This window comes from Alternaria infectoria (genome assembly GCF_024043175.1).
Source record: "Alternaria infectoria strain BMP 0036 chromosome Unknown scaffold_26, whole genome shotgun sequence".
Taxonomy (NCBI): Eukaryota; Fungi; Ascomycota; class Dothideomycetes; order Pleosporales; family Pleosporaceae; genus Alternaria; species Alternaria infectoria.
In genome coordinates this window covers 178,880-199,187 of record NW_026250715.1, presented here as the reverse complement: position 1 = coordinate 199,187, position 20,308 = coordinate 178,880, and the positions used below count along the sequence as shown (strand labels likewise).

General features: G+C 51.8%; 7 protein-coding genes across 7 annotated transcripts; 3 read left to right on the top strand and 4 right to left on the bottom strand.

Annotated features, from left to right (window-relative positions):
• Positions 1-961: 961 nt before the first annotated feature.
• J4E92_009698 (uncharacterized protein) lies at positions 962-1,708 on the bottom strand (the record flags this gene model as incomplete). The annotated part of the gene is made up of 1 exon (XM_051501041.1): positions 962-1,708. One exon carries the CDS (start codon positions 1,706-1,708, stop codon positions 962-964), a length of 747 nt encoding a protein of 248 aa, XP_051348772.1.
• Positions 1,709-2,892: 1,184 nt separating this feature from the next.
• On the bottom strand, positions 2,893-3,774 carry J4E92_009697 (uncharacterized protein; the record flags this gene model as incomplete). The annotated part of the gene is made up of 1 exon (XM_051501040.1): positions 2,893-3,774. The coding sequence occupies one exon, from the start codon at positions 3,772-3,774 to the stop codon at positions 2,893-2,895; it is 882 nt and encodes a 293-aa protein (XP_051348771.1).
• An 853-nt stretch (positions 3,775-4,627) lies between these two features.
• On the bottom strand, positions 4,628-7,006 carry J4E92_009696 (uncharacterized protein; the record flags this gene model as incomplete). Its single annotated transcript, XM_051501039.1, has 2 exons — positions 4,628-6,894; positions 6,994-7,006. The coding sequence occupies 2 exons, from the start codon at positions 7,004-7,006 to the stop codon at positions 4,628-4,630; spliced, it is 2,280 nt and encodes a 759-aa protein (XP_051348770.1).
• A 975-nt stretch (positions 7,007-7,981) lies between these two features.
• J4E92_009695 (uncharacterized protein) lies at positions 7,982-8,812 on the top strand (the record flags this gene model as incomplete). The annotated part of the gene is made up of 2 exons (XM_051501038.1): positions 7,982-8,050; positions 8,165-8,812. The coding sequence occupies 2 exons, from the start codon at positions 7,982-7,984 to the stop codon at positions 8,810-8,812; spliced, it is 717 nt and encodes a 238-aa protein (XP_051348769.1).
• A 649-nt stretch (positions 8,813-9,461) lies between these two features.
• Positions 9,462-11,493, top strand: J4E92_009694 (uncharacterized protein; the record flags this gene model as incomplete). The annotated part of the gene is made up of 4 exons (XM_051501037.1): positions 9,462-9,693; positions 9,920-10,557; positions 10,609-10,911; positions 10,972-11,493. The coding sequence occupies 4 exons, from the start codon at positions 9,462-9,464 to the stop codon at positions 11,491-11,493; spliced, it is 1,695 nt and encodes a 564-aa protein (XP_051348768.1).
• Positions 11,494-13,506: 2,013 nt separating this feature from the next.
• Positions 13,507-15,204, top strand: J4E92_009693 (uncharacterized protein; the record flags this gene model as incomplete). The annotated part of the gene is made up of 1 exon (XM_051501036.1): positions 13,507-15,204. One exon carries the CDS (start codon positions 13,507-13,509, stop codon positions 15,202-15,204), a length of 1,698 nt encoding a protein of 565 aa, XP_051348767.1.
• A 1,020-nt stretch (positions 15,205-16,224) lies between these two features.
• Positions 16,225-17,413, bottom strand: J4E92_009692 (uncharacterized protein; the record flags this gene model as incomplete). The annotated part of the gene is made up of 2 exons (XM_051501035.1): positions 16,225-16,651; positions 16,707-17,413. The coding sequence occupies 2 exons, from the start codon at positions 17,411-17,413 to the stop codon at positions 16,225-16,227; spliced, it is 1,134 nt and encodes a 377-aa protein (XP_051348766.1).
• Between the last annotated feature and the right edge of the window lie 2,895 nt (positions 17,414-20,308).

The following is a 20,308-nucleotide window of genomic DNA, read 5'->3' as shown; positions in this document are numbered from 1 at the left end:
GACCGTGGTCGGTTATCGAGTAGGGCCGGATTAGATCGGTCTTCGTGCGGTAGGTTGCCTCTAAGTTAACGAGTTTCTTCCAAGGTTGTCTGGGTTGAGGTCTTTGTTGACAGCCATTTGACGAGAAGGTCATGCCGTTCCTGTGGGGGTATGAAGGTTGCTGAACTTGTCCGAGTGTACGATAGGTGCAAAAGTGGAAATTAAAAGCCGACTTGCGAATATTACTCATACATATCGTTATCCAGGTGATGACTCAACTTTGATAGTCACCTGGGCACGCACCGACGCGCACACAGACCTCCGTAATACCTCCCCAACACAGAAACCTACTGGAGATTCAGCTAGGTACGCATCCGCTTTCATCATCCCTGAGCCATGAACGTCGTCAGCAAGTTCAACAATTACAGTCTGTAATACTTCACACGTTATTAAACGATAGTAAAGTGATTCTTTTCTTCGTTTGTACGTATCCGAGATGCCACTCACAGATCTCTCTTTCCAGCAGCGAACACAGGCAATATGACGAACTCTTTTCCAAAATGCACGATGCAATGCAGTGATTTCGTCTTGCATTTCATGGACGACGGGAAGCAAGTCACCAAGCTACCTTTTCAGCTTCTGTCTGTGCCACTCCGAGCCGTTTACCGAGTACCTTGGTATCGTTAGCGCACCCTACCGCCAGAGCCTTGGGCTCTCAGCAGACTGCGTTTGTCGTTTTTGTTGCATGCATGGATGAAACCAAGACAAGTAGAAGGTACTTGGTCTAGCTCGCATGTGTTCGAAATGGAACTCTATCACTTGCTATGAAGCCCATATCACTATTCTGTAAGGTCGAATGCATCCTGTCATATGGTAGTGCAAGCATAGAAACATGTTTTATTTATGAATCATGATCCCTCCAGAATTTCCCATTCGTACATCTCGACCGGCCAGTATTCCGGAGTCTCATATTTCCAGCTGGCTAGACCTGTGATGCTGATACAACGTACACAAGGGTATGGTTGAGCATGATCACCCTCCGAGGCTCACCCAATGTCTTAGGACTAGCCTCATTGATCGCCCGATGCTGTTGCAGAGAACCCTCCTTTGACACCCGATCGACCAGCTTAGGATCTATATCGAATATTTCCAGCTCATGCCCGCATCTCAGCTGTTTCGCGTAACTGATAGCAGCCTCCTTCTGCAAGAAGAGCTCCACGCTTTCATTTCGCATTCCTTGAAACTTGAACTCGCGGTAACGATCCATACGCACATCTCTTTGAGCCCACGCGGCAGCAGTCGGGAAATTCGAATAATCGGGATAGAGCGTCTTATCTTCCGGTACTATCTTGACAGAAACAGTGTACAATTTCAAGTCCGGTTGTTCCCTTTTGAAGATCTCTCGGGGCCGGGTCTTTCCAACTTCGACTAGCCTTTGCATTTCTTCTACAAGCCCCCGGCCCTCCTGGAATTGTTGCTTCAAACTGATTTGTAGCTGATTGTCCTGGAATTTCTTTTCTTCGTCAGACCAAAGTGCAAGTTCCTGAACGGAAGCGGGCGCATTGCAAAGATTGTCCCAAGCGCGATGGATACGATTTCGGAATTCTTCGCCCGTCTCAGCGGCATGATTGTTGGCTTCGGGGTATTGTTCGGTGATATGTTGTTCAAAGCGCTTCTTCTCACTCTCTCGGTCGTCTGCGCCAATGCGGAAGGCTCCAGTGAGGGACATTTTGTTCAATGGTCGTCCCACGTGGTCGATAATGATAAAAGATGGGGCATTGGCTACCGATGCTTGCTGACTGGCCATCTTGAGGATATATAAGCTTGACACTCGGCTAGCTCTCGTTTTGAAGACGTATTACAAAGTAGTTTGATGGAAGACTATGGTGAAGTAGGCTTCAGTTATGTGAATGAGTTGTAGTGAGATCTCCTAAGATATCTACGCTTTTTATACTTCTCCAAACTATGAGTCTGCTACTACTCGAACTCATGATGGAGTCATATCATGACTGGTAAAGTGTCAGTAGTCATATGCTAGTCTCGCAACTCACTGCACGTGCTACATAGTTTGTACAGGACATGGTCCAGGCCGAACGTACGGCAACGTAGATAATCTTTTACTGTGGCTACACCTATTTGAAACGATCTTAAGCCATGTTTCCCAGGAATTACGAGCCTAATCAGTCGTTGAAATGATGTTTGGTTGCTATAAGTGAACCCATGGTGTCGATCCGGCTCTCAAAGATTCGGGCTTCAACCCGCGTCGCACAAACTTACACCTAGATCTAGGTCAATGCTCATCGTGTCCGCTCGACTCAGCAGATGTGTCACATCACTGTCAGGCACAGACGTGTTTTCTTTGTTTGCATGACGGAACCGTGTTGGGTACATCCGAGGCAGCCGCTTTGCCGTCGTACGCACGCATTAGTCAGGGCTATGATTCAAATATCGAAGTGACAGTGTGAAGAAGTGGTAGCTGACTCCAGCCTCGCAGGTAGAAGATTCATGGCTCAACGGCAGCGGTACCCACAGCGTCCCGATGAAACGCATTGTTCACTCCCGAATGTGTGCAGTCCGGTGGGGCTTTCGGTATCTCTCGATCCGATGTATGCTGTTGGTGTAGCTGTCGCCGATTAGATGATGGAAATGACGTCGTGAGTGTGCATCGTGATGTTGTAAATTTGGTTCGGTCATGGTGTAGTTGGGATGGACGTCGGAACTGTCAGGGATGGATTAAGCTAGTTGGCGAGCCTTCGCGCTAGCCGAATGAAGCCACCGCGCGTCATCTACAAATATATACCAGACATCACATACAGACTTTCATTTGTTGCTTGCACATTAAAGTTTTGATAGGAGTCCACATTTAATACATCTACCGCTGTAGCCTATACAAGCACATGGTGCGGTTCCTCATTAGTCCTTAAAAGAGAGAGTGTAATCATCCGCCCGCTTAGACCCACTCGCAACCACCTTCGTGACCCAAGACATATTCTTGAAATAGTTATTACCATTTCCCGCCGTCATAGCCACAATAACTCCTTTAGCATCCGCGGGTCCAACCCTATACTCAGGTTCACCAGGCGTTGGTTCAGTCTGCTTCCTGATCTCCAAAATGGCAGCTTTTTTATCGAGGAAAGTCTTGATGACGGTTCCAATATAGTACTCAATTCCGCCGGTGTAAACAATCTCATTGAGATATGGTGATCCGAGCAGTTTGATTGCATCTATTTGGATAGGCGGTTCCTCGTCGACCATTTCTTCATCGTCACTCATTTCCTCATCGTCGTCGACCATTTCCTCTTCGTTATTGTCATCGCCTCCATTATTGTTATCTTCGACATAAATATCTTCACCGATGCCTTTGGGACTGTCTGCCTTGGCTAGTGTTTTGATAGATCGTCCCCTCACTGTGTACAAAGCCACAGAGTCCGATCCGGCTAACCCCCTTAGCTTTTCTGCGACAACAGCGTTCTTTTCCGTTATGAATTTGATGTAGAAAGCAACTCTATTGGCAGAGTCCTCGACAGCGCAATCGACCACCTTGGCCTTAGATTGGTTGTTTTGTGGCAGGTGCTTGACCACGTTTTGTTCGGCAACCTTGTCGCCGTGACAATAATCGTACAAGTCCTGTTGTAGAGTCTTCTCGTCGTTCGCTGATTTGCAGTACACACCCACCAGCTGAATGTTTTCGTGACTGGCTGACTGGTTGTTGCGGTCAACACCCATTTTCAGCACCCAAAGCAGATGATCTTCCGTGAACGGCTGGGGCGAGTAATCTTTCTCAGGTGAAGCCATATTGTTGTAACGTTGATTCTCCGTGTATAGAGTTGCTGAGTTGATTGAGTCTGGGGAATTGTTGAGTTTGCTGGTTGATGAAGAAAGAAGATACTTCCAAAAACCACCGCCGGCCTTTTATACTGTTAATGATATGACTGTCTTCTCAATAGTCACTTCATTCTAGGTGTCGATGCTTCCTACTATGAGTCTGCTGTACACTGGTGCGAAGGCACTAGGAGACATAGAGACAAGGACCATCCCCTGAGCCAAACGCGCTCAGCATAAGATTTGACGCATGAAACGTTCCTCGATAATCGATTTTGGTTTAGCAAGTACATCGTCTTCTCAAGATATGACACGTATGCTTGATCTTTATGGTCTTGATCTGCCACGCAAGAGTGTACGGCCATACACGAGAATTGCGCATTTTCCCACTCTTATAACTGGCATAGCAGGTACTCGTGCGCCTCGTACGATGACCTTGACTAAGCAGCTCTGTGCTTTTGGCCCAATACTCACATGTGCATGGGCGATTGAACGTCACACAAGCTCGTCATTCATTCCTCGCCCATTCCCGAACCCAGAGCTAGGTCTAAGATAGATGACGAGAGCAATTCAGTTTGGGTGCCGTGCCTCACGTGCGACCGCTCATGTGGGTAATACCTGTAGCAGAATCTGTGATTCGAAAACGTAGCATACGCAGGACAGTTTCGTAACAATCTCAGTTGAATAAAACTATACGAATGCTAATGCCGATAGCAAAAGCGATTTGAAAAGGATGAACGATAGGTATACCCAAGCGCCATAACCGTATCTGTTATCCAGGTTCTTCTGGTGCTGAAACGCCAATGATGCAAACGAAAAACATGCTCTAGACTTCGTATCTTCCTCGACCTTGGCCAGTGACCTCATTGCCGAACAACCGTCCGGCGTCAACACAGTACCGAGCCTCTCCTTGCCCGTCGCTTCCTACCTCACTACCCCAGCACACAAGCACTGCGTCCAGGATACCACCCAGAACTCCTTCCATAGCGCCTAGAGCGCCCCAGCCGATTGCCGCGCTGATGAGACCCACGACGTATGCGTATAGACTGCCCTTGTATGGTACAGACCCGCCGACTTGGAGCATGCGTGCAGTTGAGACCCATCCACCGAAACCAAGAGACAACGTTATGACCCAGCGGATGGCGTGGAGAAGCAATTTTGCCAGACGGTATGATTGAATTGATGGCCGGCCATGGTCCTTGAATGAGGATGGGCCGAGAGTTGTGGTTGGCGAAGCAGCGGAGATGAAATTCATCTGTGACAGACCGCGCGCTGCTTGATTGAGAGGCACACCGTGGATGGAAGCGTAGGTCAGGGTAAGCGGATTCGTCAATGCAGCGATAGGCGTCGGCACGACTGAATATGCGCACATGCCAATCATACCCGCCAGTCGCCTTGGAAGTACGATGAGGGGAAGGCGGACCAGGAGTGAGATCAGTGTTGACAAACAGATCGTGCCGGCCATGGTGTAGGTCGCGTGACTGAGTGAGGCTTGGACCACCGTTCTAGCCGCGGGTGCAGGTACGCTGTTGCGGTGGAAGTACCATTGAGATACCGTGGCTGCCGTCGTGGCGCGTTGCACACCCGCAATGACCGCCAAACCCCAGAAAAAGTCCAAGAAGAATACAACACCAAGCCACCACGTACTAGCATCAATGATCCATCGCGACTTGTTGCTAGCAAAATGGCCGCCAAGGAATAGACGTGTGAACATGAGGATCCATATCCACGCCCAGAGTATCACAGCAGCTAGTGTTGCAATACCCACGAGTAGCAGTGGGAATTGCGCTCTCAGGATCTCACTTGAGAACTCCAACATGCCTGTAGCTTTGTCTAAAGAATGTCGTGCCTTGAAGATGGTGTACACCCAGAACCCAGCGAAGCATAAGGGCCCAAACGAAAGCCAGCGCATCAGCCGGTCTTGTACGCTATCGCCATGCCATGACCCTTTGAAGCTTGATGCGAAAGGGTATACAAAGAAGGAAAACGATATCACTGGTACCGCCAGTAACATTAACTGCACCAAGGGCCGAGCGAAGGACCGAAGTAGCGAGAGCCATAGAACTCCGACGATGACCGAAACCAGTGTGTACACACCAATGAGGTGGAACGACGAATGCAGGACAGTATATATTGTGTCGCCCAGTGGGTTCTTCTTGTTCGGTGGCGACTCTTGGAGAAAAGAGATGATCCATGTGCCAAAGATGGCACACTGGACGATTATGAAGAGCTCAGCCCAAAAGAAGTTGTGTCGTGGCGCCGATGTGGGGTTTTCTGGTACGTCGTCGGGAACGGTCTGGCGATCCGGACTTATTGGGCGTGGGTGTTCGAGCAGAGTGTCTTCGTCTGTTTCCTGCGGTATCGGTAGAGTGTTTCGTAGTGGGCTGCGACCGCGCTTCGGCCTCGGCATGTTGCGAAACTGTTGGAAGGGTGGCGGTGGTTCGTCCTGGTGACCCAGGAGCTCGTCTCGGTTCAACTCTTCTATGCTCCCCCGATCCGTGGAATCAAGCTCCACATCTACGAGGTGGCCTCTCCCTCTGCTGCTGCGATCTGTAGTCTCAGAGAGCGGTACACTTGACTCTCTTTCCTCGTCTTCTGGGTTGTTGATAACGGTCGATCTCCCACGTGCTGGCTTGTCGCCCTTCCAGGAGCTCTTAATCCCTCTCCCCAGACCATAGCCGGGAGCTTCATTCTCGTCCCTGTCCGCACCTATCGTATGATCGGATCTTTGGCCATGTTCATCATCGACTTCAGATGACTCGGATAGATTGCTTGCGCCAAACTGCCGCCGCGAGCGTTGCAGCGCGTATTGGTCTGCTAGGTCCCTGTCATGCTCGGCATGGTCGTCCTCCTCGCGAAAGTCATCGGTTGCGGAGTAGAAGAGTGGCGCGGGCGCGTTGGATGTTCGTGAAGCGAAGGCAAAGCGGCTCATGGCCTGCGAGTTGTATGGGTTGGGCATGTTGCGACGCTGGAGGTAAGCTTGGGAGGCGCGCGAGGACGGGCGCTGCCTGTCGGGGGCGTTGCGGGTTGAAGTCGGCTCGGGCTGGCCCAGTGACAGCCGCGACTGAGACTGGGAGAGGAACTTGGATGCATCTGGGGAGCACGCACGTCAGTCACGCGAGTCCATAAGCTGCTCAAGACACAGGCGGCGGATCTGTCACATGTACCCGATAAGGCACCAGGTCCACTTACATTCAGAGAACATGATAGATAAAGTGCGCGATAGATGTATATGTGCCTATTGAGCTCGGCGATGGCGGCCAGGTATATCTATCGCGAGGAGAGTCCCGAAGCGAAGGTGGCTCAGGTGCGAGGTCAGCGGTCGTGAGGCGGTCGAGCGCAAGGGTACCGGAGTACAAGAGGCAGCCGCGGATGACGCAGCCTAAGAGACATGCAGCTGGAGGCCGGCAGAGTGCGCAGTGGCCAGCTGGAGATGGTAGAGATGGCGGTGGTAGGGCGGTAGCAATAGGACAGCAGGGAGCTCTAGCCCGCCTAGGTGGTGAGTGAGTTGAGTGGCCGGCCGGCTGCGCTGGAGTGATGGTCGCTCATCTCATCATCGTGCCAAGCCAGCGCGTCGGGTTATCGATTGTCGGGCTCACGTACCTCGTGAACATGCAAGGCACGCGCTATTTCCTAGCCCCCAGAACTGCTCCACCTCACATGCAAAGCATTCGGTAAACTTGTCTCTACGGGTCTGCAGACAATTTTATCTTCTTCTAGTCGTGCTCTTTTCGAAGTAATTTTGCCTTCGTAGTGGCCGTCCGAGTCAAGGCACTCCGATCTCATGTTTGTCAGCCTCATGTTTCATAGTGGCAATCAATCAAAGCTACAGAGAAAAGCAAGATGGATGCGGCCAAAGCTTGCGCAAAGTAAGTTGCGACATGCTTTTCACGTTTGCCATGGGTTGCATCCTCCAACTGTGGCTCAAGCAGCTGCCGAGCTATGACCGCATGGCCGGGACCCTGACCTATCTCACTCGCTCACTATCGTCCAACTGGCTTCCTGTCAAACACACCCAAAGCTTCGACTTGCGAACTACTTTATTCTACATACATTCTGAACAATAAATACCGTCTTCCTATACATATACATCTACCTCTACTGGATTTGCTGTGACCACCGCCCTAAGCCTGCACCTCGGGTCGACTGCTACACCAGCCACACGGCGTCACAAAGCACCATGGCGCAGCCGTGGGACTACATAGCGAAGATCGTATCGTTAGGCGATTCAGGATGTGGTAAATCAAGTGTATGCGACACCATCCCCGTTACCCAGGGCCTCCATGCTAACGCCTCCCAGCTAACAGTTCGCCTCTGCGAAGGCCGCTTCTCACCACACCACGACGTAACTATCGGCGTAGAGTTCGGATCGCGCATCGTTCCTGTCGGCCCACCAGCATCGCATTCCCTGAGCATCAACAACCCCTCCAAATCCTCACAAGCACAAGCGCCCGTATCGCCGTCGAAACAAAAGCAGGAGCAAAAGCACATGAAGCTTTCGCTATGGGATACAGCAGGTCAGGAGACGTACAAGAGCATCACGAGAAGTTATTTCCGGGGCGCATCGGGCGCGCTGCTAGTATTCGATATATCGCGGAAGAACACGTTCCTCTCCGCCACGTCATGGTTGCACGACTTGCGGCAAATCGCCGAGGAAGGCATCGTCGTGGTGCTCGTGGGCAACAAGTCTGATCTCGCGGGGTCGTCTACCGTAACTGATTCGGACGCCGCGAACAAGCGACAAGTCACAAAAGAAGAGGCTGAGGAGTGGTGTAAAGCGAATGGCGTCATGCAGTACGTCGAGACGAGCGCCAAGAGCGGAGAGGGTGTGGAACAAGCCTTTTTGGAAGTCGCAGAGCGGATATACCAAAATATAGAAGCTGGCAAGTACGACTTGAACGATCGAAGGAGTGGAGTCAAGGGGCCGGGAGGCGGGGCGAATAGGGCAGGCGTCAACCTGAATGACGCGAGTAAAAAGGGAAAGCAACAGGGCTGGGGCGGTTGCTGCTAAACTTCGGTATATACTGATTTGGGTCAGACCATCGTGCCTATGGGTACATTATGTTGGCATACATTGTTGGGCGTCAACAGAGCAGTGGTCAGCTCGTACATAGCGTTATTGTAATGAATCTATTATCGCTTCAGCGGGTACGTTGCCCCGGCCAGAGATCGTGGTCGTGCTAATCATTCTATTATCTAATAACTTTTTCGTTCAAACTTTTGAGGTGTCTCGTTGTGGGCTCTGACCATAAGCGTGACCATAACCATGGATGAACAGGTGCTCTGGAGCCTACATTACTACAACAACGTAAGGTTTGAGACATATTAGGGCAATGTAGCCCTATCAACTTTTTTTGGATACACACCGTAAGATATGGCTATCCAGCTTTTCGCTTAGGGGTACCGTGGTATTGCAATGACCAATCGCCAACAAGGCATTCACAACTTGCCATCGTAGTACTATGGTAGTCGATCTTGTAAACCAAGGTACAGTATTACAATCAGCATGAAAAAAATCACCTGGAGTAGTATAAGATGAATTGCACTTTCACCTTCGTTTCTTCTTCAAACTCATCACAACTCATACAAAGTCACACAGACTGAGACAGATTTACAGAACATTACACAACTTAACACAGACCCAGTACATCTTGGAAACGATGCGCTTCCTAGTAGTGTTCCTCCTTTGGCTCAGCACCATAGCTGCCGCTTTCCCAGTTGGCTCTCACGTCGTCCACGAGAAGCGAGAGGCGGACCCGATAGGTTGGGATAGAGACTCACGTGCATCAAGGGATGCAGTACTGCCGGTGCGAATCGCGCTGAAGCAGCAGAACTTGAAGCACGGCGAACTCTCACTCCAAGATATGCATAATCGAACCTCACCCAACTTCCGTAACGTAAACCTGAACTCGTCGTTTATGTGATATACTTACATATCATATAGGAAAGCGCTGGACGGCTGAGCGAGTCCACAGTACATTTGAGCCTCATCCAACAACCACAAACGCGACTCTCGACTGGCTCCATGCAGCTGGAGTCGAGGACAGTCGCATCACGTTCTCAGCTAGTATGTCATTACCTATCGTGTCCGAGTATAATGAGAACTGACAGTACGTAGGACGGGATTGGATCATGTTCCTAGCCACTGTTGGTGAGGTTGAGGACCTATTTCATACGGAGTATTACAACTTCCATGAAAAGGAATCCGGCGGTCTTCGCATGGCATGCGATGACTACAAACTTCCACAGCACGTTCGCGAACATGTCGACTACATCACGCCCACAATACAGCTCGACGGCTTACGTCCAATGGCTCATATACAAACAGCGACGAAGCCCGTGGCTATTGCTGATCATATCACTACCCATGGTGGTGCGGATGACCTGTCGACCTGTCACATTTTTTTTACTGTCCATTGCTTCCGCGCTCTGTACAACGTTCCCATTGCCAGTCACAACAATACCGGAAATGAGCTTGGTATTTTCGGGCTTGGTAACTATCTCTATCTTCCAGACTTCAAAGAATACTTGAGAAACTGGACGTCCCCTCGGATTCCCCTGGATGTTGAGCCAGAATCCGTTTACGTTTATGGTGGCAAACCCGGAGATCTGTCTCTGGCAGAAGCTGACAAGACAGGTGAGACTGCTTTGGACGTTCAGGCCTCGACCTCCATCATCTACCCTCAAAAGGTACGATTCTATCAAATTGGCCAGTCGAAGTTTATTAACGGTTTCGATTTATTTCTGGACGCGTTGGTGAGTATCTTGCTATCTTCCACGTGACGCAGCAACAGCTAACGTAGCTAGGATCCTACATACTGTACCCACCCGGGCGGCAACGAGCAGTACCTTGGCCCGGGATTCCCCGAAAACGATGAAGGAGAAGGCACAAAGAACGGACCATGCGGAGGTGCGCCAATGAGCAACGTCATCTCCATATCATACAGCTTTTTGGAGAGCCAGCTCTCTCGTGCTTACCTTGAACGCCAATGTCACGAGTACATGAAGCTGGGGTTGCAAGGCGTCACCATCGTTGCCGCATCAGGAGATATTGGCGCTGGGTCTTCCGACCAGCAGTTCCCACCATCATTCCCTTGCACATGCCCTTATGTAAGCATCCACTCATTCGTCCTTTCAATCTCATTTTGCAGCTATACTCATTTCCAATAGGTCCTTTGCGTCGGCGCCACAACATTGCAAGATGGTACCATTGCCGGCGGCGAAATGGCAGCCACGTTTTCCGGCGGTGGATTTTCCAACGTCTTTCCCCGCCCAAGCTACCAGAACGACGCTGTCTCGGGCTGGCTTTCCAACTCAGCACCGGCATACGGAGAAGGGCGCTATAATCGCTCAGGTCGCGCATACCCAGATGTCGCAGTCATTGGCGTCAACTACCCAGTAGTGATTCTCAATACCACGAGACCTGTGAGTGGTGCGTCGGCTTCTGCACCCGGCTTTGCCAGCATGATCAATATGATCAATGACGAGCGATTGGCGGATGGCAAAGAACCACTTGGCACTTTGAACTGGGACATATACGACAATCCGGAGATATTCAATGACATTGTTGTGAGATATAATCCGGAAGGCGGTATGGATGGCTTCCCAGCGGGTCCGGGATGGGATATGGCTTCGGGACTCGGGAGTCCGCAGTATGATAAGATGCGGGAATTGTTATTGTCGGATCTGTGAGAGAGCATGTCGGTGGATGCGGTGAAAGATGCCGAGCCAGAGTTGCATGATTTTCTGTAGCAGTACGATGCCTTCTTCGGCATCGTGTCCTTACCCGCGAGGAAAACAACACTTGGAATCAAACATTTCGCATCCCCCTTTCCGTCCCTCCCATCTCTTTGAGTCCGACTCCGTAGAGGCTTGCGCGTTCTCCAATAGCGTCGCCAAGATCGTTCGATCACGATACGCGTACTCGTGGGGTTGATTAACTTTCGCCCAACGAACCTCCAAAACTTAACAAAGCAAAAACCGTAACACGCAGCGTGCACACATCGAGATGTTGTCATGAGAGCATGCGGCATCCTCCACGGACTAACGCCCACGTTTCAATATCCCCGTCATATGATTCGCGAACAGGCCCTTTTGCGCTGATACCATGCCCAGGTGACCGTCTCGAGCGGCCATGACCTGGCGAAAAGCAAATGAGTACATTGCTGAGCTGGGGTCTAGCCGGCCCGCTAAGCTCGCATCGAACTCTTCTGCCGAGAGAGGTATTCTCCGGACTACCCCCATGGCATGGACCAGCTGGTCTCCATGGTGGCTGCCCGGGAAGAAGGTGCAAGGTCGCTACTGCCTTCCTTCTAGGACATGCGGCTTGTGGAACCTGGAAATAACCATGACAGCCCGGACCGTGGACGTGGGTCGCTGCGAGGCTTATCTTCGGGCTTGTTAGTGATGTTGCGATTTCCGGTGGAGATTAGGACCGCGTCGCAAGGTCGCATCCCCACGCCCACAGCTGGTCGTCTCTCGGATTGTGCGAAAGCAGTACTACCGGTGGCAGTTGAGACGCTACTGACGCGGTACAGGTAGCGCGGAAAAGCTAAGAAAGTTCCGTTGGGCGGTCGGTATGCTTAGGGCTTAGGCTAAGGACGATCTGATAGCTGCAACGCAGAGCTATGGCGGGGATGATGTGCCGTGCAACAGCATGCATGAGGCTCAGCTGCAGGCCGCAGATCCTTTTGGTGGCCGTTGGACAGGATCCTCGCAGAAGGACAAGTCGGTGAACGAGTCATGGGGGGATCCAGAATCGAAGAATCTGGAAACGAGGAGGCGAGGCGGAGGGCATCGTCTCAACACGGATACGATGGCGGTCTCGACATGTCTAATTCGCATGGGCGTCGGGATAACCCCCAGCCCCGAACTTCGACCCGCTACCCCAGGTGCATAGATAGCCAGGCTGACAGCGGAGGCCATGCGCGCGGGTTGTAGTCGCCACGACGATGGACGTTGGGGTTGTTGCATTATTGCCAAGGTGGACGAAGACGCGGTCTGGTCGATGCAAGATGCAAGCCTTGCGTCGGCGACGCAGCCGACATGCTTCCAAGCGTCGGTGTTCCTGGCGGACCGCACCCCCCACGCAAGCCGGCGGCGGTGAGGTTCTGGTGGACGCAAGCCACAGCCTTTTCAGTAGTCCCTTGAACATCCTTCACCTAGCACGCAATAGTTGTGCACCTCGCACAAAATCGCCTGCCAACAGGCACTACGGCGCAATTGTGGCTCCCCCATCTGCGAGCGGAAGCGGGAGCGCAAAGTCTGAAACCCCTGTCCAGTCTAAAAACTGGGTCTTGTGTAGAGACGCGTCAGGGCAAAAAGTTTGAATCTATTCGGGGTGTGTCGTGAAGTTGCCCAGGTGTTGCGGCTCAGTTGGGGCGTTTTGGCGTTTTGGCACGCACCACCAGGCCGCGACGTACACAACACAATGCAAGCCGCAGCCTCCTTTTGCCAACCCACGTTTTCCAAAGCACAGGCTATCAGCCTGCGAGTCCCGACTCATACTGTGTAATCCACCATGTCTAGACCCTCCGAAAAAATAGGGGCCCTAATCCGACTTTTTTTGGCACCATGCTCAAGGTTCTACGCATGTGCCCACAAAAAGGATTGGGCTGACGCTTTATAAATACTAGAGCACCGTATCTCCCACTGCTCTCATCCACGTATTCCAGTATTCTCATTCCATTCTCACATTATTCTACCATGCCTCCTCAAGTCCCCAGGAACCTGCTGCGCGCCGCCCGCGCCCGCGCTGTTTTCCAGTCCACTAGGCCCTCCCGCCCTGCTGCCATCAGGTTCCAGAGCTCCGAGGCCGTCCGCCGGACACCTGAGAACAACAACGTTTACAACGCCCCTCCCAGGACATCCTCCCAACGAAAGGAGGAGAAGTTTACCGCTGGCACCACCACATCTCAGCGCCAAACACCCGCAGCTCCCCTCAAGCTCAGCAGCAAGAACCTCTCCCAACTACAGAACGTCGCTGTCCCCACCTACCAGCGTGAGGGCGTCAAGCAAGGCATTGTTCACGTTGGTGTCGGTGGTTTCCACCGAGCCCATCTCGCAGCTTACGTCGACACTCTTCTTGAGCAATTCGCCGTAAAGGACTGGTCCATCTGCGGTGTTGACCTTCAGCCATTCGCTGCTCCCATGCGCGATGCTTTGAAGCCCCAAGACAACCTCTACACCATCATCGAGCGTGCCGCTGAGGGTACCACTGCCCGTGTTTGCGGTTCCATCACCGACTACCTCTTTGCTCCCGACAGCGCTGAGGCTGTCATCGCCAAGATGGCTCACCCCGACACCCACATCGTTTCCTTGACTGTTACCGAGAGCGGTTACTACATGAACGAGAACACCCACCAGCTCCAAACCGACCACCCAGATGTTGCCGCCGACTTGGCTGGTGAGCAGCCACCCCGCACTGTTTTCGGCTACCTCTACGCTGCCATGGAGAGGCGCCACGCCGCTGGTCTCCGACCCTTCACCGTTCTTTCCTGCGACAACATGCAGAAGAACGGTGACATCAGCCGCAACATGTTGGTCTCATTCGCCCGCCACCAGAACCCTGAGGTCGCCGACTGGATCGCCAACAACGGTGCCTTCCCCAACTCCATGGTCGACCGTATCACTCCCCGTACCAACGACGAGGACAAGGTCAGCCTAGCCGAGAACTTCGGTGTTGAGGATGCCTGGCCCGTTGTCACCGAGCCCTTCCACCAGTGGGTTCTCGAGGACAAGTTCGTCGACGGCCGCCCACCTTTCGAGAAGGCCGGTGTCCAGATCGTTCCCGACGTGCACAAGGTCGAGGAGTACGAGATGATCAAGCTCCGCCTCCTTAACGGCAGCCACTCCGCCATGGGATACGCTGGTCAGCTCGCTGGCTTCACCTACATCCACGAGGTCATCGGCCACCCCGTCTACCGCCAGTTCGTCATCAACATGATGAACCAGGAAGTCAAGCCGCTCCTTCCCCAGATCCCCGGTGTCAGCGTCGATGACTACATCAACACCCTCCTCGGCCGTTTCTCCAACCCCACCCTCAAGGACGAGCTTCCCCGTATCTGCCTTGGTGGCTCTGGCAAGATCCCCCAGTTCATCATGCCCAGCATCGCCGAGCAGATCGTTGCCAACGGACCCCTCCGCCGTCTCACTCTCGTAGCTGCCGCTTGGTTCCGCTACAACAGCGGCATCGACGACGCCGGCAAGGCCTTCACCGTCGACGACCCCATGGTCGAGGAGCTCCAGTCCTACGCTGCTCAGGGCCCCATGGCTCAGCTTGAGATCAAGACCCTCTTCGGTAACGATCTCCGTGACGACAAGCGCTTCGTCTCTGAGCTCAAGGCCGCATTGGAGGGCCTCGAGCGCGAGGGCGCTCTTGCTATGATTGAGAAGTACGCTTAAATGTGCGTTTAAAGAAAGAGATACCCCCAAGGGCGGCAAACGTTTTGTGTCGCTTTCAACCAGGCTTTAGGTCTTTACTTTTTGGCATTGCATGCGAAGCATATAGATGATAGATGGGTTTTCTACTGGCGTTTCCCAAAAAGAAAGTGTTATACTGAGCGTTTATATATAGCATTTTAATTACAGCCTTTGATCGTTATACTATAGTCTTTTGCTGTGTCTTGATTGTATTGCTGATTTTCCCACACTATCCAGGTACTCAAAAAAAGCGTTCCTCACAATTCACGTCCCCAGCCTCCAGGCGAATATCACAATGACCCACAACAAACACCCACAAAAGAGCGGTGTCTGGCATCATTGCTGTCAAAATCGCATTCCCCATCTTTCCACCCCTCAACCAAAGATCTTCCTCACGCGAAGGAAGCCGCGGAGAACCCATGACGTCAGCATGACCAGCGTATGCTAATCAGCGCTCGACACCGCAAATGTGCTTGCTGCAGGCCGGCTGCATCCTTATCTCCACGCTACCCATCGCCCTTTCCTCAACAACATTTTCGTCCGGTCTATCAATCGACTCTTGCAGCTCTTCGTACCTTCCCTAGAAGATCAAGTCCGCCGCGACAAAAGCTGGTCGCCTGTATCCACTATGATTACACAGATGACGATGTATTCGCCTCTTGCGGGGCAACTGCAGCGAGCTTGGGGTGGAGTGGTGGAGTGGTGGAGTTCCTCGCGTAGGGAAGGGACTTGCTGCTGCATGCGGCAGAATGGGCTGAGATTGCGAGCCGGGGGTTTTTGGACCCTGTGTTGACGGCGCTAGGCTAGCCGCAGAGACGCCAATGTAGAGGTCCCACTGCGCCACTCGTGTTTTCTACGCGCTGGTTCTTGTCGCGTGCAGTTTCCTTCGGCTCGCCGAGTTGCGCCACTGGAGTTTTCTAGCTTTTACTATCGTTCGTTTCTATTCTTGCGCGCTCTAGCTCTGATGACCTCTTGTCGCTTTCACCGGGAGCTGCGCTATCCCTATGCCGACTCTGCCTGCGGATGGTACGCCTTGTATACCTGTATGGCACCCTCAATGCTTTGCACCAGACCAAAGAAGAGGGTAAGACCTATCGCCACAATCGCTATCCAGGAGTTGAGCCAGTGATCGCCTTTCTTGCTGTCTTTCAGGGCTTTTAGCAACGCCTTGGACGTTGGCGTGGCTTCCTCGACTGCTTCCCCCAGTAAGACCAACCGATCACGCCAGAACTTGAATCGCTCCAGGCGCCTGGATGGATGCCCAGGTCGATAGCGACCACATTTTGCCAATGTGCTATCTATCGGCATCTGCGCTGAGTTTGCTCGGCCTTTCATTGATAGCCACCGTTTCGTTTTGCGATCCGACTCTGGGAACAGCAGAGCCAGTGTGTCTAGCGTTTCTTCGATAAGACCGTCTGGAAAGATTGGACTGCGCAGCTCCATTGTTAACGTCGCTACCTGTTCACATGATAAGGATTATATACCTCTCAATGGCCATCATCTTTCTCAAAAACGACGCATGATGGAAGACACAAAGCTTCTTGTCTCCTTCGACGAGCCGCAAATGATCGAGCAAATTATCGGTCCAATGCACCTCAATACCCGACATTCGCTCAATGGTGTGGCATACGAGATCTACGCTGACAACATCCTCCTTGGGATCCAGTTCGATATCTGGAGGCTGATTGAAATATCCATGCACCGCATCCGTGAATGTGCCTTGGGTCCAGGGCAGGGAATGCTTCGCGGATATCTCGGATGAAAGCGGACCGATGCTGATCATCGCAAAGATGCGAGATGCTAGCTTCAGAGAACCGTCCAACATCTTCTTCTCATCTGCGCTTGTCCTCTGCGTTTTGAGCGTTTGGCGTAGCCTTTCCCTGATTTCTTCTTCGTCAGCCGCGTCTTCCAGCAGGTGCGCAACCTGCAAAAGGCTTCGATGCGTTCTTGAGCAGAGATGGGCGCCCTCATCAGTGAGGGCTGCATTACACTCCCGAGTGTAGTATCCAAAGTATGCATCCCATGCGAAATGAACTATTTTCGGCGATTGTCCTGTTCTTCCTCGCCATAATCGCTGCACAATCTCCACCCTAGCCTGGGAGCTGACGGCATTCTGGAGGACTTCATCAAGCGGGCCATCTAGGGTCGCCATCTTGAAGTCGAGTAGTTTTGGTCCTGGCTGCATGACCATGAGCATGTATGTGGCAGACCAGTTTATAAGTTGGCAGCTCGCAAGGCTCTGCACCGCCTTCGTGGGCTTGCATCGCTGACCGGTCAAGCTCGCAAGACCTCCAATAGCAGCACCCCGCGACGCCTCCAAGCGCCTGAGCCTTCATCACTCAAGTGAACAGCAACCCCTCACTCAGTAGCTGTAGAGGCCTTGAATCCCTCCTGCTCACGTCTTAAAAATCTTTCTTTTTCGTCACCTCTCATTTCGCATCGTGTTACAAGCCGAATGCCGTTACCTCGTTCGCACCTGTGCAGGGTGTGAGGCCATCATGAGCGAACGATATCTCAGCCGCGCCAAATTCTGGAAACCTGCACCAGAGCCTTACCCGAACGTTTGCGCATGTATCGGAACAGAAATTGGTGTGTTCCATGACAGATATTGGTGGCATGCTGCAGGACCAGCCAGGCAGCAGTTCAGCTTTGTCGAACCCGAAATCGTGAAGCAGCTCAACTCAGCGTTTACGGAGCGCTATTCTAGCATTGTGCTCTTCCATTTGTACATGATAGGTCGGTCAAAAGAACGAGCAGTGCCCACAATCATGTTCTTTTGCGCAGAGAAGGAGCCGCGCAAGATGGCTAAGAAGACTGTGGACGAAGGCGGACTCTTGGCAAAACTGCCAGCATTTCGAACTGGACACCTTGCGAGACGGCCCCGAGTCGGAAACCTGATACAACCTGCTAGTCGAGACGACGCTACGAACCCACCGGCTGGATCTGACTCCATCTCTGAAGTTTATTTCGATCCTTCTCTTCCTATGAAGACCATTGGGATGCCCATCTTCGTCAAGCAGACCGGCGATGTACTTCGAGCTGCCACAGCTAATGCAGTATTACGTGGTTCGGAATGGATGCTCATGTCAGTAGCGCACGTTTTTCTCGAGGATAAAACGGATCCACAAGATTTGTCAGTCGGTGATGATGAGGACGAGTATGATCTTGGGAGCGGTACTGAGGTGGAAGAGAACGAGACTTTCGATGTAACGTCGCGTGCGAGCGTTAGCCAGTCTGATGAGACGTCATGTGACGAACGGGAATCGACATCTCATGGTTCTGACTCGTCGAGCGATGTTTACGAAGTCCTCAATACCCCGGAGATATCGAACCTGCAGCCGTCTTCATATGCAAAGACGTTCGATTGGATATTATCGACTGAATACGACGGCGAAACTAGTGATATCCCTGCACTATCTCTTGGTCGGCCAGGAAAGACGTTGGAGCGTCTGGGTTACTTGTCTCAACTTTCGAGTGATGGTGACTGGTCTTTAATCAAGGTTGAGAACCCTGGGTTCGAGGCAATGTTGCTGAAGTGCACGATAAGATCAGAATCGCCTCGGGGTTCGACGAGACAACTGAAACGTAAGGACAATACATCAATAATAGCCCACACGTCTCATGGCCTCGTACTCGGATCGATCTCCAATGTCCGACTACAAATGCGGCTTCCTAATAGTACGACTTTTCGGGAAGTGATAGAGCTTTCGCTTGAACATCCGCTGCAATGGGGAGATTGCGGATCTCTAGTTTCCGATGCAACCCTGGAAGAGCCATATGGCCACGTCGTTGCGAGTTCAGGGACGATGACTGTCGTCTATATCATGCCAGCATATTATGTCTCTTCAGAAGCGGGAATACAATGGGCCATGTCATTGGCTTTCGAATCTCACGTATCTGTCAATGAGAGCGAACTAGGTCAGTTTCATGCCTCATGTTACGTCTCAGCAAACCCTCTTCAGCGAACTCCTGATCCATGTTCCATTGCTGATTATCAACAGTCGTAAGACACGGGTCGGTATCTGAACATTACCAAGAGTATCAAGCGGATGTACTGGTAGCACAGCCTTGTGATAAATTGAAGGCGGGGCTTCGTAACGATGTAGGACAATCGTCAACAAATGACCAACGTACGTTCACGTGTCTTGTACCATTGGTTCCTGGTAGGACGCCTCGAAGCTACGCCCACCAAGAGTTTCGTCAGATAGGCAATTCAGTGGACCCGTTCCGGTCGATGTTTCAAAGTGCGCGAACAGGTGTTTCCGTGGAACGGCTCAAAACCTACTGTGAGTAGACTGTGTAGTTTGGTAGGACGATTTGCTGATAAGCTCCAGGCTCACAGTATTTCGGCACGAAGGCACTTGGAAGATACTGGATAACGAAGGTGGTCGAAACCCCGCAGATCTTTCTCAGCATGCTGTGCATTGCATCAGCTCACGAAGACGTAGTACTTGGACGAACTACGGCTAGCATCGGAACCACGGCATTGTTCCAGGAAGTGATTCGATCTGCTCGTGCGGGTCCCATTGACGACACTAGAATCATGACCGTTGGGCAGCTTCTCGCCGCCGCGATTCAGATTGGGGATGAGGCTACCACAGTCTACTATGAGGCCGGACTGAACGCAATGATCAGTCATCTTGGAGATCTCAACAAAATTCCACTCAAAGGAAAATTGGCATCGTTCGCGCCAATCGTAGTACTCATTTCTGCAATACTTCGAGAAGCCAAACCGCTGTCCGCTTCTTCAGACTATTGCAGGAAACATACTGATATGACGAACTCATCGTGGGCGATCATTCCAGAGTCACCCCTTTTCCTCCCTTATGGGGACTATATCAGGATTGGAAAGTCAACACAGTGTATTAGTGAGACTTTGGAAATACTCGTCGACATTCGATCTATGATCGATGTCTTCCTCTCACACGTAAGTTAGAACGTGTCCAAAGTTTAAAGGTCCAGCAAGTACATATTGGCTAAATTATAAGTACAGGACTTCATGAGCACTGTTGTGTTACAAAGTATTCACGAATACTGGTCCAAGATCGGCATGCAAACCAGCATAGATACGCTCAATATCTACAAC